The sequence below is a fragment of the Epinephelus fuscoguttatus genome, linkage group LG11 (assembly GCF_011397635.1).
Source record: "Epinephelus fuscoguttatus linkage group LG11, E.fuscoguttatus.final_Chr_v1".
In the NCBI taxonomy this organism is placed as follows: domain Eukaryota; kingdom Metazoa; phylum Chordata; class Actinopteri; order Perciformes; family Serranidae; genus Epinephelus; species Epinephelus fuscoguttatus.
In genome coordinates, this window is record NC_064762.1 from 6,615,112 (window position 1) to 6,631,515 (window position 16,404).

Genomic DNA, 16,404 nt, shown 5'->3' on the forward strand with positions numbered 1-16,404 from the left:
CCTTGTCAAAATAAATCCAAACCTATATGACTGGACCATGTGGGAATTTAATTTGAAAGGACAGACGCAGGAAGTGTCCTCGTCAGGTTAATTTCCAGGGCTGGTACCTGCGGTTATTCCACAGGCTAGTTAATAACATGTCGGGCAGGAAATCCAAAGTGTGGGATCATTTTGAGAAGGTGAAGGACGAACCCAAGGTGATATGTAAACTCATCTTCATTGGTCGACTACAAACATGAGGTATCATCTGAAACATGGAAGTAGCTACATGCCCATTAGCCCACAGCGTCATTAACAGGCGGCTCGCTCAGTGTGTGACGTGCACTTGGAGATAAAATATAGGTCTATATTAATGAAGGTTCATTAGTACGGTTTGTATTTCTCTGTAATGTAGCACAGTGTTAACAATGTTACTGATACTATTCTTTCTCACACCTTCAACTCAAACCACCAAAATATATCATTTAATCATTACGTTAATATCAGAAACATGCGGGAGACTGGTCGAGTAATGGCCCTAAATGATGACTACTGGTCGACTAGGAAAAGATGGAGGAAAGTTTACCACAGTTCACATTACCCACAGTTACGATACAAAGCTGTTTGAAAATCGGCCAAGTATCCTTTCAAACAAATATTGGATGCTTCATGGATCTAAATTTATGCCTTTCCAAAGATTAGGACCTTAGAATTACATCTTTCATTTTAATTATAAGGTAGTAACTCATAATTACAAGATAAGGTGTCTTTTATGAATGCAACACACTTCCATAGATCTATACTGTATTTTCTTTAAGTCCTGAGGGACAGTGGAGGTTACATAGACAAGCAGCTGTCTGTCTTTGCTAAACACGTTCACTAACCGGTCTGCAGGACATCCACAAGAACAGTTATTACCGACAGTGTAATAAGCAAAGCTTGATTCATGGTTCGTAATAAAACAAAAAACATTTTTAAACACATTTCAGTCACAATTGAGTTTTAAGGAACGTTTGCACTCTCAAGTGTTATTATTCATCCTAAGGTGCTAATACTGTAGATACATGTCGTTACACAGATATGTGTGGAAGGAAAAACATAATATCTGATGAGAATTTAGCTTAGCACCAGTAATGTTTCAGACACACACACACACACACACACACACACACACACACACACGGGATCAAACAGTGTACTGACCCACAGGACCTGGAGTACCAGGCAGGTGAACGTTTCAGTAGTGACAGTCCCTTGTCTGGTACTCCAGGCAGTTTTAAGAGCTCACACTCAATCAGTCCACCCACACACACACATACACACACACTCTGCCCAAGCTCTCACACGTCAGGTTAGATTGAGTCCTGGGTGGGCCCAGCTGGAGTGTTGGTGGGCGGCGGGAGGCCCTGAAGGAGCAGGGGGCTCAGTTTGGAGAGCAGCCCGGGGCGGGGCAGAGCCTGCAGGGAGGGGAGCAAGGTGGAGAGGCTGGGGGACTGGAGGGAGTACAGACCTGTCATACTGACGGAGGCCGGGAGGGGACAGGAGCCCGCTGCACACACAGAGGAAGACGAGGAGGAAGAGGAGGAAGGGGGTGAGAGTGGGGGGCGGGAGGGTGTGTGGCTGTTGCTGGGAGACCGTAGGATGGAGCGGTGGTGGGGGGGGCGTCTCTTCTCCTGAGGCTTAGGGTCTACAGAGAGGGAGACACACACACACACACACACACACGCACACCAGCTCAGAGACATGCGGGGAGTGGGTGCACATACAAACGTAAAGTGTCCTTCACATGAGCCATGTGCCGAGACAAATAAGACGCTCAGACGCTTTACGTGAGCCACGACATGTAAGTCAGAATCTGTACGAGGGTAACGATGCAACAGTTGGGTGTCCGGCCTGGTCCACACGGTCAGTGGTGTTTTTATTAACAGGATTTTCCCCTCCACTGTTCTCAAAAACAAATCTCATCCACACAAGCACCGTTTAAAGGCACCGTTAAGAGCATGGCAAACCAAAAAGCGGCAATTTAACCCTAAGCATGAAGAGGCTGGCCACATGAAGCAGTGACCTCCGCAGCTCATTCTGATGCCTCTGTTCATCAATATAGTGGAAGAGTAACTGTGGGGGCGACATGGTGGTGCAGTGGTTAGCACTGTCACCTCACAGCAAGAGCGGTGTGTTAAGTTTGCATGTTCAGTGCCGATATTATATTACCGTGTATTAGGCTTCTGCCGATTTCCGGTTTAACCGAGCGGTTCAGTCCAGTTTAAGAGCTCCACCCGGTTTAAGTCACGTCAAGCGGATAAACCGGGGGGCAGGACGCTATATCTGAACGCCCCCATTAGGGCTGTCAAAAAAAATTCGAAGTTCGAAATATATTTGAATATATATATTTTTTAGAAGTTCAAACCTAAATTTGATCATCTGAATATTATTAATAATTAATTAATACTATCAATAATGTTGTATATCACGGCAAATCCCGTTCAGGCGGAGATGGCTCGCGCACAAGCCGGGCCAGAGAGGGACGCAACGACGGAGAGAAAGGCGCCAACGGAGGAGCCCGCTGCGCCAACACCACCCACTGCGCTGTCCGCGATGCGTGACCTGTTCGGGGAGACATACAGGGAGAGTGTTGCACCTGTTGCCTCCCTGCCTACCCTTTCTGAAGAAGAGATGAAACGTTACCAGAATGAGACACCACTACGAGCCGACCAGGATCCACTGTTGTGGTGGAAAACTACGCACTGAAGTATCCAAACATTGCTCAGATAGCGAGGCAGAAGTTGGTCACTATAGTGAGGTCAGAATGGGTGTTTTCATCCGAGTGTCACATTCATATTGCGTCAGCAATAAGCATCTTATTTTTGTGGGGGTTTTTTTAAAAATAAAAAAATAAATAAATTTGAATATTATTTGAACTCTACTAAATTAATATAAAAATATTCGAACTCAATTTCATGGTGCTTTTGACAGCTCTAGCCCCCATGCACACACATGCTTTAACCAAGGTGGCGGCCAAAATCACCCAGGCGGCCCGCCTTTGTCTTAGATAGGCAGGAAAACCCTGCCCCTATGGCCCCACTACCGCAGCCTAAGGAGGAGTGGAGTTTTCATCCCCAACAATGAATTTGGTGTGAATGCTGCCTTACGCCAAAAACTGAAGCCAAAAAGTTTTCACTGTCGACTAGGGCTGCCACTAACGATTATTTTCACTGTCGACTAATCTGTCGGTTATTTCTTCGATTAGTCGACTAATCATTTCATCAAAAAATGTGTTAAAATGTTGAAAAATGTCGGTCTGTCTCGCCCAAACCCCAAAATTACGTCATCTAATGTCTTGTTTCGTACTCACGCCAAAGGGTTTTAGTTCACTGTCACGGGAGAGTGTGTAAAGCTGCCAATATTTGAACGTAAGAAGCTGCAGTAAGAGTATTTTGGGGTACTTTTATAGTACTTTTCTATGAAAAATGACTCAAACCGATTAGTCGACTACTAAAATAGTCACCGATTATTTTAACAGTCGATTAGTCATCGATTAGTCGACTAATCGTGGCAGCCCTACTGTCGACGTGTCAACACTGAAAACATAGTTTCTGAAAATCTCCACTCTGGAAGGAGTTTTATAAAAGGTTTACTTTCAGTGACTTAAAATGCAGTTTACATGTGGACGAAAGGTCAAAACACAAAGAAAAAGCTACATTTTAAAACATACTTGTGTACGTGTGGACTCAAAATGATGTCAGTTTGTTTCACAAAGTTTTTGTCCTAAATATTCAGTGTGGTCGTGGTGTCTTGGAACAAGGCTCATGTGATGTCATCAGGGTGGGACTAATCTTTAAAGGTGAGAACATGTATGCACAGACAGCAGGAGCAGGGAGGGTCATGCTAAGGTCATGCAAGGGTCATGCTGATGTTCCAGGCCACAGAGATCCAGGATATTAATCCATTTATTCACGTCATAAAAAACTAGCTAATGCCAAACCTGAGACCGATTATACACGACCATCACAATACACCTGAAGCTGTTTAACACACAAACATTGACACATGAACCTCCTGTTAGCCTTTTTAACAACTCCAACAGCAGATAGAGAGGATGGCAGCAGGAAAGAGAGAAAGTAGACAACAGAATTTGTGATATTTAGAGAGAAACAAAGAAAAGCGTTCACCTGGGTTCACCCAGGGAGAGGTGATAGAGAATGCCAGCCAGCAACACAAGCAGATGGATGAGGGATCATCTTACCCCTGACTGGCCCGAGTGTCTTGTTGCCTCCGCGTCCGCTGGTGTGCGTGCCGTTGTGCTGTGTGTGTGTTCGGGCTGGGGGGCAGCCAAAAGTAAAGCTCGGGGAGTTGTGCATCTTCGGGGAGGGCGTCTGGCTGCTGCTACTGTGGCTGTTACAGCGAATGCGGCTGAGCGTGTTCTCCGACGCTGAGCCAGACAGACAGCTGCTCAGAGGATCAAAACAAACACAGAAATCCATCAACCAAATGTTTCATGTGACAAATACACAAGAGGAACTGAAGTTTGTCCTCTGTGTTTCTGGGGTTTAATAAAGACGTGTGTGTGTAAACTCACTTGTTGAAGCTCTTTGGCGGTGACGCCTTGCTGCCATTGTGGTGTATTCTCGGTGGAGGATGAGCGTTGATGTGTGCGTTCAGGCCTTTGGTGTTGCGGACGTGTTTGAGGATCCAAGCTCGAAGGTTCATCAGACAGCTGTGCTCAGACAGCACCAGGCGTGGCCACGGGTTACACTCCGCCATATCCAGGGCTGAGATCGCCACAGCACGCCCCACCTAATGAACAACATCTGTAAGTTTACTTCACAAGTAGAGCTGCATGATTATGGTCAAAATAATAATTGGGATTATTTTGATCAATATTGAGATCAGGATTCTTTACAACAATTATTCTGTGATTTTAGGGACAAAATATTTTAGATTTAATGTAATTTATCTTCCATGTTCTGCTACATTCCTGCTAATGTACAAATCTTTGCATCAAAATAAGACTCGAATAAGGCTCTTCTTCACCTGCACGCAATTTTAACATCATCATCACAGTCGATCAGTTCATTTAATTGAGGGAAGCCAAAATTGTGATCAAGATTAGTATTCTATTACAAGCACCTCATCTTTTAAGGTCCATTGGTTTGAAGATAGGGCACCGCAGTTCAAAAAAGGAGTTTTGCAGTTCAAAAAACAACAATAAACATAACATGCAGGTAGTGTGGAAACACAGCTGATGACAGGGAGTCAATAGCTTGGTGTGCACTGTGTTAAAAAGTTCACTCACATACTTTAAAAACCTGCAATCCTTAAACAAAGAATGACGTTCCTCTCTGAAAGAGAAGGAATGCTCGTACAGAAACCACTCCTGTTTTCCTACCTGTTCAAATATCTCTGGAGTGTATTTTGGAGGGAATGATGGCGGTGGAGGAGGGGTCGCTCGTCCGTTGTCATGACAAGCAGGTGGGATGGTGTTCATGGTTTTTCCTGTGTTGTAGTTGCACTCTAGAGTGTAGCTGGTGGGAAACCAATAACAGGAACATGTTTAAAACTACATTTACAGCTTGAGAAAAAGATGTCTTGAGGGTCAGATTTAAGTAAGATTACACTCGAGGACATGCTGTAGGACTGAATATCAGCACGGCTGTGATTTGGTCATTGGCATGAGGTCACAGGCCGAGTGCCAAAGATAATCATGGTTGTGCTGATATTCAGTCCAACAGCACGACCTCGAGTGTGATATTGCTTTTATACAACAGCTCTACAAGCGCTATTTATTAATGGTAAAAAGTGGTAAAAGGTTATAATTTGTGAATTTATTCTGTAATTTATTTGGCTCCACCAACACAAATAGTTCTGCAGCTGGACGGGGACTGGACAAGTTTGTCAAAATTTAACATGAGTAACAGAACTCTGTGCTTTCAACAGTGGGATAGTTGATTTTCTTGTCAATACAGAAAGGCTTGTTTTTTACTCTCCAAAACTTCAAATCCATTGAAATCTGACCTGTGAAGCAGCCCTATGGCCTTGTGAATGGCCACCCGCCCGCTGCCTTCTTTAGACTGGCCGTCTCTCTTGTCCCGTGCGTACATATTTTTCTCAGAGAAGTTACAGCCCAGGAAATCAAAGTGGGCAGAGTTCACAGCTATCAGCCTTGGATACAACATGTTCTCTACCTGCAGAGGAGAGAGGAGAAGTGGGGGGCACAGGAGCTCAGATTTATGACACAGAAAGTACCCATCTGCTGTGGCTGCTGTATGAGGACAAACAAATATGTCAAGGACACATTCAAAGGGTAAGTTTGGTACTTTTCATCCTGGATGCTATTTTCCAGTGCTTTGTGTCTACGTGACTAATGGGAACAATATTTTTTGTAAGAAGGCTGCAGTCACTAGTATTGAAACAGGCTACAGTGTAACCACTCTGGGCATATAAACGCTGCCAATGTACATCACTCAGGCTGCTTTCAGACCTAGAGTCGTCTCCTTTGGTCTGAATCAGGGACTCATTTTGTTCCAAAGTTGTATTATTGCCTAGAGTTGGTTCATGTTCTCACAGCAGCATTTACAAGCTTTGCGGAAGAAAGCTGCTCTTGATTGGTCAGACAAATCCAGGAAGTAAAGCAAACGTTGAAGAAGAGTAGACTTGCAAGATAAATGTGACACTTTCTAATGTCACAATGGAGGGACAACTACGCAGGTTGATTTTAGCGCTGCTCATCGTGGACTATATTGCTGTCATTGTTCATTTTAGTCAAACCATACAGTTTGAAAACGAGGCGCGGCTCCAACTAGAAAACAATGTTTTGATGCATTGGATGTGCTGAATGTGCATATTAAGGCAGTACAGGAGGAGGTGCACATTAATAATCCTCCAGGACTGTAACAAGCTCATGTTTAACCCAAACAATGTGTCATGTGACTGCAGTTGCTTCACATCCAGGTCGGAACACCTTCTCACCACAAACCAACCGCACCAGAGTTCATTTGAAACCCGACCGAGACCACCTCTTCAAGAAGGTCTCTGTCCGGTTGTTTTGGTGCGCACCTGAGTGTGACTGCTGTGTTCACACCTGCCCAAACGAACCGCACTGAGGGGGCAAACGAGGGTAAACAAGGATAAACAACAGGGCAGGTGTGAAAGCACCCCAACAGAGCTTGTTTTTGCCACTGACAGGCTCAGATTGTCATTCTTAGTGTCTGACAACATTATGGAAAGGATCCCTACAGATATAGACCTTTTTATTAAAGAGTAAGGTCTTTTTTTGTTTAATCAGAAACAGCCGTGAAATCACCAGACTCCATTTAAATAAACAGTCCCTATAGCGTGTATAGAGCCAGCACATTTTCTCATTTAACTGGGTGAATTAAGTTGTTTTTTTTTTACCACTAGCAACTGTAGCCTTCTTACTCAATACTTGACTGTTTTCAAAAACAGTTGTTCCCATTTGTCACTTAGACAGAAAAACACAAGAAAATGGGGTCCAGGTTGAAAAATACCAAACATAACCTTTAATGAATTAAAAGAAACTCATTGCTACAAAAAAAAAAATTTACTAAATGTTATTTTACACTTTACGAAGACACTGCGAAGGGAGGGTGCTTACCTGCTGGCTCTCATCAGGAAGGCTATTTCCATACATGAAGCATCCCCGTTTAGAGGCGTGGCCATGTAAGTCCACATAATAAGCCACACCCCCCTCCTGGGGTGGAATTGATTCCTGTTCCTGTTCCTCCACCTGTGGTTCTGTTACCTCCACAGTAACAGGAGCTACAGTCTCTGTGGAGCTTGACGAGCTGTTGTGGTCCCCCTTCCCCATCTCCGTGTTGACCCAGGCGTTTTCCTCCATCACCATGGGAACCTCCGCCGGCGCAGGATTTGCATCCTTTTCTGCGTTTCGTTGGTTTAAGCTGACTTCAAGTGCAGTGAAGGGCGGAGACTGATGCTGGTTGGCGGGTTTGATGCTGAGGGGCGGGGCCTGCGTGTGTGTGGGGCTGTTAGTGTGAGGGCTGGACTGTGTGTTGTGCAGGCGGTTGTGGGTGTGGTGGTAGAGCAAGAGAGTTTTGGCTGCATAGATGGAAGGGTGCAGCTCAGGGCTGGGGTTCAGGTACTGTCGGTTCAAGTTCACACCCCTGGAGTCAGTCCTGCAAAACAGAGACAGGTAACTACTTCTTAAAATACAGCCCAGGAAGCTATGAAACTCGAAGACACAGCTTCATTTCTCTGCTGCGATAGGTCTTGGAAACCCATGTTACATTGTGCTGCATTTAGTATAATTTAAAGGTCCAGTGTGTAGGATTTAGGGGGATATTAGGGGGATGGTGTCATGGGTAGCATTGTCCCTTCAAAGCAAGAGGGTTCCTGGTTTGATTTTCCAAAAAGACAACGTACAGACTCATACAAAAGTCATAAACTGTCACTTATGACCCACCAAGAATGTGTGGCAGTTATTTCCTGACAGAGACTCTGTCCTCTGCCCGTGTTTTCTTATTTTCCTCTTATTTTCCTCGACATTTAAGGGTGTGTAACCTCAACCAATAACAGCATGCAGGTGAGGTTGGGCTCAGGTGCCAGACCATAAGCAACACACATCCAAGAGGAAGCTATGAAACTCGAAGACACAGCTTCAAAAAACCCTGCAGACATAGCAAGGTGAAACTGCAAGCAGACAGAGCAAAAGGGGATGAGAAGAAGGGCGACATGGAGCTAGCCTAATTTCAGTTGGACAGGCAGGAGCCAGCGGTTAGCTTAGTTAAAAGTATTAGTATTAGTTAGTATTGGCTTTCCCATTATAACAAATGCAACACTCCTACAACAGTACAGTAGCCTGCAGCGTGTGTACAAGCAGCGTATAGAGGGAGGAGTCCGAATGTTGTATTACAAACACTAAGTGACAGTTAGTGACATTTTCTATGCATTAATTACATAATGTTGTTTTTTAGAGAAAGAGAGGATGGTACAGTTGCACAACATGACATGTTTGATCGGCAGCAGAGGAAGCAGCGTCCCCTGACACACTGACAAAGTAGCGTCACTGTTAACTGATAGCCTCGAGACATCACTGTCTCAGACACAGTAACGCTGGTTTAACCTGTTTCAGCTGAAAGGGTCAACACGACATCCGACCTGGCTCTTGTAACCTCTGCTCCTGTTTATGCACTTAAATAACTAGGTTACAGTTCACAGGCTTTCTGCAGGAGCCTGCATTCTTAGATGTCATGTACATGAGAAAACCGGTTTATCCTTGGAGTAGGGGCTGAGAGAAACCTGATTTCTCCAGCTAGACTTCTCCTTGAAAAAGTGGATTTCTTGGCCTCTTATACAGGTAACAGGGTTACTACTTAGTTGTTGTTGTTTTTTTCATGTAAGCATGTGCACAACACAGAGGCACAGTGTTCACACAGATAGTATTGCTCTGACAGCCAAGCTGTGGGATGAAAGAAGCAGTCTTTACATGGAGCACTACATCCTCATACTCAAACTGATTTCATCCAAAGTTTGAAGAACTAAAGCTAACTCTATGTAGAAGTCTGAATATGTCGGTTAACAACTGGTCATTTTAATGTGTAAAATTGAGAATTGCATACAAGCACATACAGTGAGAAGCAGCAGCAACCCACCGTCTGACAGTGGCACACCGTGAAGACAGAGACAGAGGGCTCGGCGGGGATGGGTCACCTGCTGCAGCAAGCCAACACGCCGTCTGCGGTCATTTTGACTTGACCAGTGGACTTCACTACAAGCTCACTGGCTGTTGAAACAGGTGACATGCTTTATGTTCTAAAACCAGCCGCCAACAATTTGACCAGCTGAGTTGCAGGTGACACCATCAGCCGGCTTGAGTCAAGCTCAGACAGATCAGTTCACACTGCTGCAACTTTTCTCTGCAACGTTCTAAAACAGTTTCATCTCGTCGCAAATCTTTGGTGTGAATCAGGCTTTAGTGTAAGTTTGCTTACAGAGCGAAACTTAAATTTGTGCATGGTTGTATTTTTTTGTTTAATAAGGAAAATAGGTGTAAAAATAGGCAAGAACTGAGTTCTCAAAGTAGTGAGTGTGACATTCCCTAGCCTTATTAGGAACAAGAAGTACATAAATCATCCATCCATCCATTTTCTAACCACTTATCCTCTTGCTGTGAGGTGACAGTGCTAACCACCACACCACCGTGCGGCCATAGTACATAAATCAATGCAGTAGTAATCAAGACAAGAGTTAAGACCAGTGGTTCCCAACTGGTCCAGCCACTTGGTCCAGATTTCTCCTTAGTGATTAGTTCGAGGTCCACACAGTTTAATACATTTAGCATCATACTTGCGTTTGGACGAGTCATCTAGGTAGTTTGCTGTCTCTGTAAAGTACCTGTCCGTTAGTCACTCACTCTACAGCATGAAACAGCACTTCAAAATAAAAGCTCTGTGCCAGAAAGTCATTGTACTTAAAAATACAGTGCATTTTTACACACTTAACACGTTCGCAAGGCCTTTTCGAAATCGACCTGAAACCCACTTTTAGACTGTGACCCACCAGTTGGGAACCATTGCTTAAAACTAATCCAATCACTGAGTCAAAAGATGTTGGCGTCGTGAGGATGGTGCATGAGAGTACATGTGCAGCTCTTACCTGTAGTGTCCACGAACAACCCCGTCTGGGTTGAGCATTGGAATGAGCTTGAACACAAACATGTTTCGAAGGGCGTGAGCACGTGGGTCGTCTTTTCTCAGGATAAAGTTGAGGAAACCGTTGAACACAAAGGACGAGGGAGTCTCCCCGGGGTGCACTCGACTGCTGAGAAAAAACACCTGCAAACACACGTGGACAGACAAGGGCGAAGGGTCAGCTTCACTGATTGGACACTCTTCAGTTATTCCTGTCGACCTTACATGTCGTCACTAAAGCCAATAAAGGTGTCACATAACAAAGAGGACATTGATTGTGTGTTTGTGTGTGACTGAGTGGTACCCTTTTGCTGGAGAAGCAGTGCGGTCTTGGAGTGTTGGTGTCAGGAAACAGTTTAGGCAGACGGGGTTCTCTCTCCTCTTCCATCCCGTTACAGTTGGTCACAGTGAGCAGGTCCACTCTATTGCCATCCAGAGAGTGGCACAGCAACTCCCGATGATAATACACACTGCCTGGGGCGCTGTCAGGGAGAGAGGGTGGAGATCGGTGAATCAGAAATTGGACAAATTAGAGGGACAGGGGAAGATACAGGTAATGTATTGTGTGTGTGTTTTACCTGCTCGGACTGAGTTGAGCAGCGCTGGGGTAGCTCTTGTCAAACTGCTGCAGCATCTCCTGACACTCACTATAGGAGAATGGGAAGCAGAAGGAGAAGTAGGTGGTCGCCCCTCGCGTCTCCAGCAGCCGGTGAGTGAATGAGAGGATGAACTGGTTATCTATAATCTGAGGAAAAGACAGAGGAAATGAAGAAGACACACATTATGAGAAAGACAATAATAGCTGCTGTCTGGAAGCCAGACTGACAGCACCCTGTCTCACTGGCTCCTGACGCCTAAATCCTCTCCCTGACAGATTCTGAGTGTGTGTACGTACCTCACATGTGGGTCTGTCTCTGATCCTTTCCCACCGGTTCTTGCCAGGTAACGTGCGTACGAGCGGAGCCATGCCCTGGCTGTAGAGCTTCCTCTGGTTGTTCATGTTCATCACATTGATCTTCAGTATCTTCCCAGGTGCAGCACCTCGTACACTGAAGTAAAACCACGATCTGAAACACAAAAACACGATTTGCTTTAAGTAATGTAACTCAGTGTCACGGTCATGTGCAGCGAGTAATCACAGTTACCTACAAAGATGTTGATGCCCTTTACCTGTTTCCATTCTCGTGCTCTGTGCCGCCGCAGTCTGGCTGCGTCCACACATTGAACTCATAGTCAGGGGTGAGATTTGACCCTGAGAGGGCACCCCCGCTGGAAGCTGTGTCAGTAGGAGGGCTGGAGCTGCCCTTCTCCACCTTCTCCACACGTGCCAGGTTCCCTGAGTCGAACTTGGAGCTGAACACAATGTTACCATAGCGAGCCTCCATTGTTCTGGACTCTGGCCTCTCACTTCTTTTTTCCCCTCAGGTTCTTCGTGATGTGCCAGTCAGAGGTCTGACATTGATGGCCTGTTATGAAATCAGACAAATGCAATTACACTGAGAAAACATTATTAAGAGGACAAAAAAGGTGTGCTGCTGCTGGTGGAAAAATCTAGCATATGAGTGATATGAGGAACCCAAACAACAAGTATGAACTGTGACAAGTATGAACTAAAATTTTATGCCTCCACTAGTTCTGAGTAGCCACAATGCCAGCTGAAGATGTCTGCAAAATCTCTGCACACCTGAATGTATGACAGGTGCGTCAGAGGAGGTGCAAAGCACACAGCTCTTGCAAACTGTCTCACTAACTGCTGGAATTTTCTTTTATTAAAGTAATATTTTTTCCCGTCACACCTTATCTAGACATGTCTGATAACTGACAGAGTGTACAGGAGCTCTTCTCTGTCTTCAGTTGCAGATACTTAAACTAAGGGCTGCACAATTAATTGAAATATTAATGAAATTGTAATATGGCAAAGTGTAATATCTAAATCACAGGAGCTGGAATGTTTTGATAAAGGTAAAATGTGTCACAACATACCATTATAAATGAATTTAAACAATTTAACAATTTAAACAATTTCCCCCCAGGGATTAATAAAGTATTCTGAATCTGAATCTGAATCTGAATCTGAATCTGAAGCTCTGTGGTACTACAGAGATACTCCAGCCTACAAATCATATCTCAGACATAAGGGAACATGCTTGTTTGGTACAGATCCCAGCAAAAATTAAATCATCTTCATTTTAATTATTATTTTTTTCAATGAAAACGTAACGCAAAAATTATCATACCACTAAAAACACTTCTCATATCGCAATTTCTGTCCAAATAATCGCAAATGATTTTTGTTGCATGTCGTGCAGCCCTACTTGAAATGTGCATTATGTAGTAGAGCTAAAATAAGTGATCGATTACTCGACTAGTTGTCAACTATTACATGAATCCCAAACTAGTTCTTAATTTTTTAAGAAAAAAAAAAGGTACAAATTCTGTGATTACAGCTTCTTAAATGTGAATATGTCCTTGTTTCTTTACCACTCCATGAGGGTAAACTGAATATCTTTGAGTTGTGGAAATAACAAGACCTCTGAGGACATCATTTTGGACTTTAGGACACACTTTTTCACCATTTTCTGACATTTTAAAGACAAAACAACTAATCGATTACTTGATTAATGAAAATAATCCCTAGATACAGCCCTATCATGTAGTGTAGTCATTGGTGGATTACATAATGGTTCTACAAGGGACCCTTAACCCTTTGACACCTCAAGCAAATTGGCTTGATTTCTTTGAAAAACACAGGAAGAGGGCAATGAGCAACAAAAGAAATGACCCCCCCCCCCCCAAAAAAAGCAAGAAATTAGTAAAAAGAAATAAAGTTTTCAAACAAACAAACAAGGGAATGACCTGAAAAGAGTGCTTAAAAATTATAATAACTCTGTAACATAATTTCAAAATGTAATAATAATAATTATTATAAATATTATATTTTTTCCCTAGTTTTTGTTTTTAAATAATTTCCTTAATTTTTTTTTTTTTGCAATTGTGAGACAGTTCTCGCCAAGTTGCTCATTGCCCTTTCCCCATGTTTTTGAAAGAAACCGCACCACTTTGCTCAGGGGTCAAAGGTTTAAATACTTCCGAAAGGCCTGTTAAAGCAGCACAAGAAAAGAGATGTCGCTCCAGGTTTCAAAGGGTTAAGGCAGAGCCTCTGCATATCTCGTCAAAGAGCTTAGTCATCAGGTCAATAACAGGGTCCCAACGGTCAAAAAAGTGGTAGATGAAATAATAAATGTCACGATTTAAGATTAGGCAGGGGCATCATTCAGTGTCCTTGTGGCTACAGTAGGGCTCGTTGATATGTACCCAAAAATATATCACAATATTTTAGGCTGTATCCAGATACACGATATAAATCTAGCTAGGGCTGGGAGACACAATAAAACAAAACACATGCGGCAAAGTTGTGGGCATGACTTTTGTTTTGTTTTGTTGTTTTTCAGACAATATTAACACAATGAGATTTTTGATCAATAATCATAAATAATATATATATAACAAGTAACTGGGTAAAGGCAAGCATTCAAACACACCAAAGGGTTTTAGTTCACTGTCATGGGAGAGTGTGTAAAGCTGCCAATATGTGAACGTAAGAAGCTGCAATAAGAGCATTTTGGGGTACTTTTATAGTGCTTTTCGATGAGAAATGACTCAAACCGAATAGTCGACTACTAAAATAGTCACTGATTATTTTAATAGTCGATTAGTCATTGATTAGTCGACTAATCGTTGCAGCCCTGATATAGTGTCGTATCTCGGTAACGATATAATAGCTTCATATTGCCCAGTCCTAGGTTAGGGTTGGATGTCACAGGATATAAACCATCATGACACAATTTAAATGAGTGTTAAGCCCCTCAGCTTATCAATGGGACTTGAATTTTGTGGGTGGACACAACAGGCATGTTGCACCTGCTTGCTGGGGAGGTGTAGAGGAGCCTGTTACCTGGCATCCAGGCTCAGGGGCCCACTGAGTCAAAATATCTTTGTTTTAGACATCTAAAAAAATAGGGCTTTGGTATCTTAACACCAGCCAGGAAATCAAATTTATCTTTAATGGAATTATAACTTGAATATATGTGGAAATCATTGCAGATAGTCACATCTGAACATCTTTAAGTGGAGGCTTCATACTACGGAAGCGTATTGCATTCACTTGACAAATAAAAAAAGAATCTGTTTTATTGAGTCATTTTTTCTGTTTTTCAGAGTAATTTTTTTATTTTTCGGGGTAATTTTGTTTCTGTTTTTTTGTGGTATTTTTTGTTTTTTGGGGGTAATTTTGTTTCTGTTTTTTTGGGGTAATTTTTTTCTGAGTATTTTTTTTCTAAGTTAAGAGAGCAATAGAACAACAGACACTTTCATTCCTTTCTTGACAGCTCGATATAATGGAAGCAAACATGACCCGCTTGTTTAGTTTAATCCAGTTTTACTTTGTTTTGGGTTTGAGACACTGGGAGATACTCGTCTTTAGGTCATATAGATGGTGTTATCATTAGTTTGTCGACTTTACGCAGGCACCGGTCACTTGCAGGTGCCAGGTGGGAGCTTCTCGCGAGATTTTGAAGTATCTCGACTCCTGTTCAGGAAAAAAAAATTACCCCCAAAAAACAGAAAAAAATACCACGAAAAACAGGGGGAAAATTACTCAGAAAAACAAATAAATTATTCCGAAAAACAGGAAAAAAATTACTCAGAAAAACATGGCTTTTATATTTGTCAAGTGAATGCATTACGTTTCCGTACCATACATACACCAGCTTCAGTCCCAGTAATAAAACTGTAATGAGACATCATTAAGATGAAGATGGAAACCTGCTCAGATGCACAACAGCGACCACCTGAGGACACCAGTGAAACTACAACCATGGCCAGACTATAAACAATATTATACAGTTACAACCCGGTGTTAGTCCTGTTCTCTCTGTAGCTATGGCGCAGATAAAAGCCTGTCTATCATCTGAGACAACATGTCTGCAGCTCTGTCCTGCGGGACAACACAATGGCTGCTGTTTGACTTCACTACCAGCAGCTAGACAGATCCATCAGAGTAATAAAGGGGGTGTGAAGTAACAGTAACAGTTAACGGCTGCTAGCGTCACCGTCGGCTAACAAGATGCTTTCCTCTAACACTATTTACACCATTACATGCTAGCTAATATCTAAGCTAAGCTAGCCTCAGTGTCCAGTGTCAGACCGGTGATGTTACACGAAGCTAATAAAGCTAGCAAACGTTACTAAGCTACCGATGCTAACTTAGCTACCGAGTTAGCTGTCGCTGCTCGTAACGTCACTATTAATGACGAATAAACGGTTTAATGTCGTTATAGCGTTAATATATTTAGCTGCACACACGCTTTAAGGTGAGACAATGCATTTTGAGTCTTACTGGCTATTTTCGTTTGATGTCCATTTTTGTTTTCATCGCCCTTCTCAGTCCACTGCTCTGAGCGAGGCGTTCAGGGTCCTCCGGAGAAATGAGCGCTATCTGGAAATGTCGTCGCCTGTCGTTACAGTCACAAACAGGAGGTTGTTGTTGTTGTTGTTGTTGTTTACGGTCTGCGATTTGGCAAATGTTTTTATTAAAATAACAGCTGTACAAGTAGTTCACCTGTATAATTAGTCAGAGATTATAAAAGCAGCAGTTACATTCACACACACACCATTTTACACGAAGTGACAAATATTATTGATGTGACGCGACGTTCAAGGTTCAAGGTTCTTATTCAATTCAATAGAACTTTATTTATGG

The 16,404-nt window shown here is 43.1% G+C and overlaps 1 protein-coding gene across 3 annotated transcripts in view; it reads right to left on the reverse strand.

The window, feature by feature from the left end:
* agbl5 (AGBL carboxypeptidase 5) overlaps positions 1–16,117 on the reverse strand; it is a 370,120-nt gene extending 354,003 nt beyond the window's left edge. The window contains exons 1-12 of one of the 3 annotated variants that reach the window (XR_007450380.1): positions 16,042–16,117; positions 11,814–12,109; positions 11,539–11,710; positions 11,222–11,388; positions 10,948–11,125; positions 10,609–10,787; positions 7,592–8,129; positions 5,992–6,161; positions 5,366–5,501; positions 4,556–4,773; positions 4,223–4,425; positions 436–1,666 (exon numbers count right to left, since the gene is read on the reverse strand). Coding sequence is in view for 2 of the 3 variants with exons in the window: in XM_049590106.1 (XP_049446063.1) it covers positions 1,490–1,666; positions 4,223–4,425; positions 4,556–4,773; positions 5,366–5,501; positions 5,992–6,161; positions 7,592–8,129; positions 10,609–10,787; positions 10,948–11,125; positions 11,222–11,388; positions 11,539–11,710; positions 11,814–12,028 (2,353 nt within the window). In the remaining variant the exon portion in view is untranslated. The remainder of the gene's footprint in view (positions 1–435; positions 1,667–4,222; positions 4,426–4,555; positions 4,774–5,365; positions 5,502–5,991; positions 6,162–7,591; positions 8,130–10,608; positions 10,788–10,947; positions 11,126–11,221; positions 11,389–11,538; positions 11,711–11,813; positions 12,110–16,041) is intronic. The other 2 variants (XM_049590106.1, XM_049590108.1) reach the window with 2 other exon arrangements.
* Between the last annotated feature and the right edge of the window lie 287 nt (positions 16,118–16,404).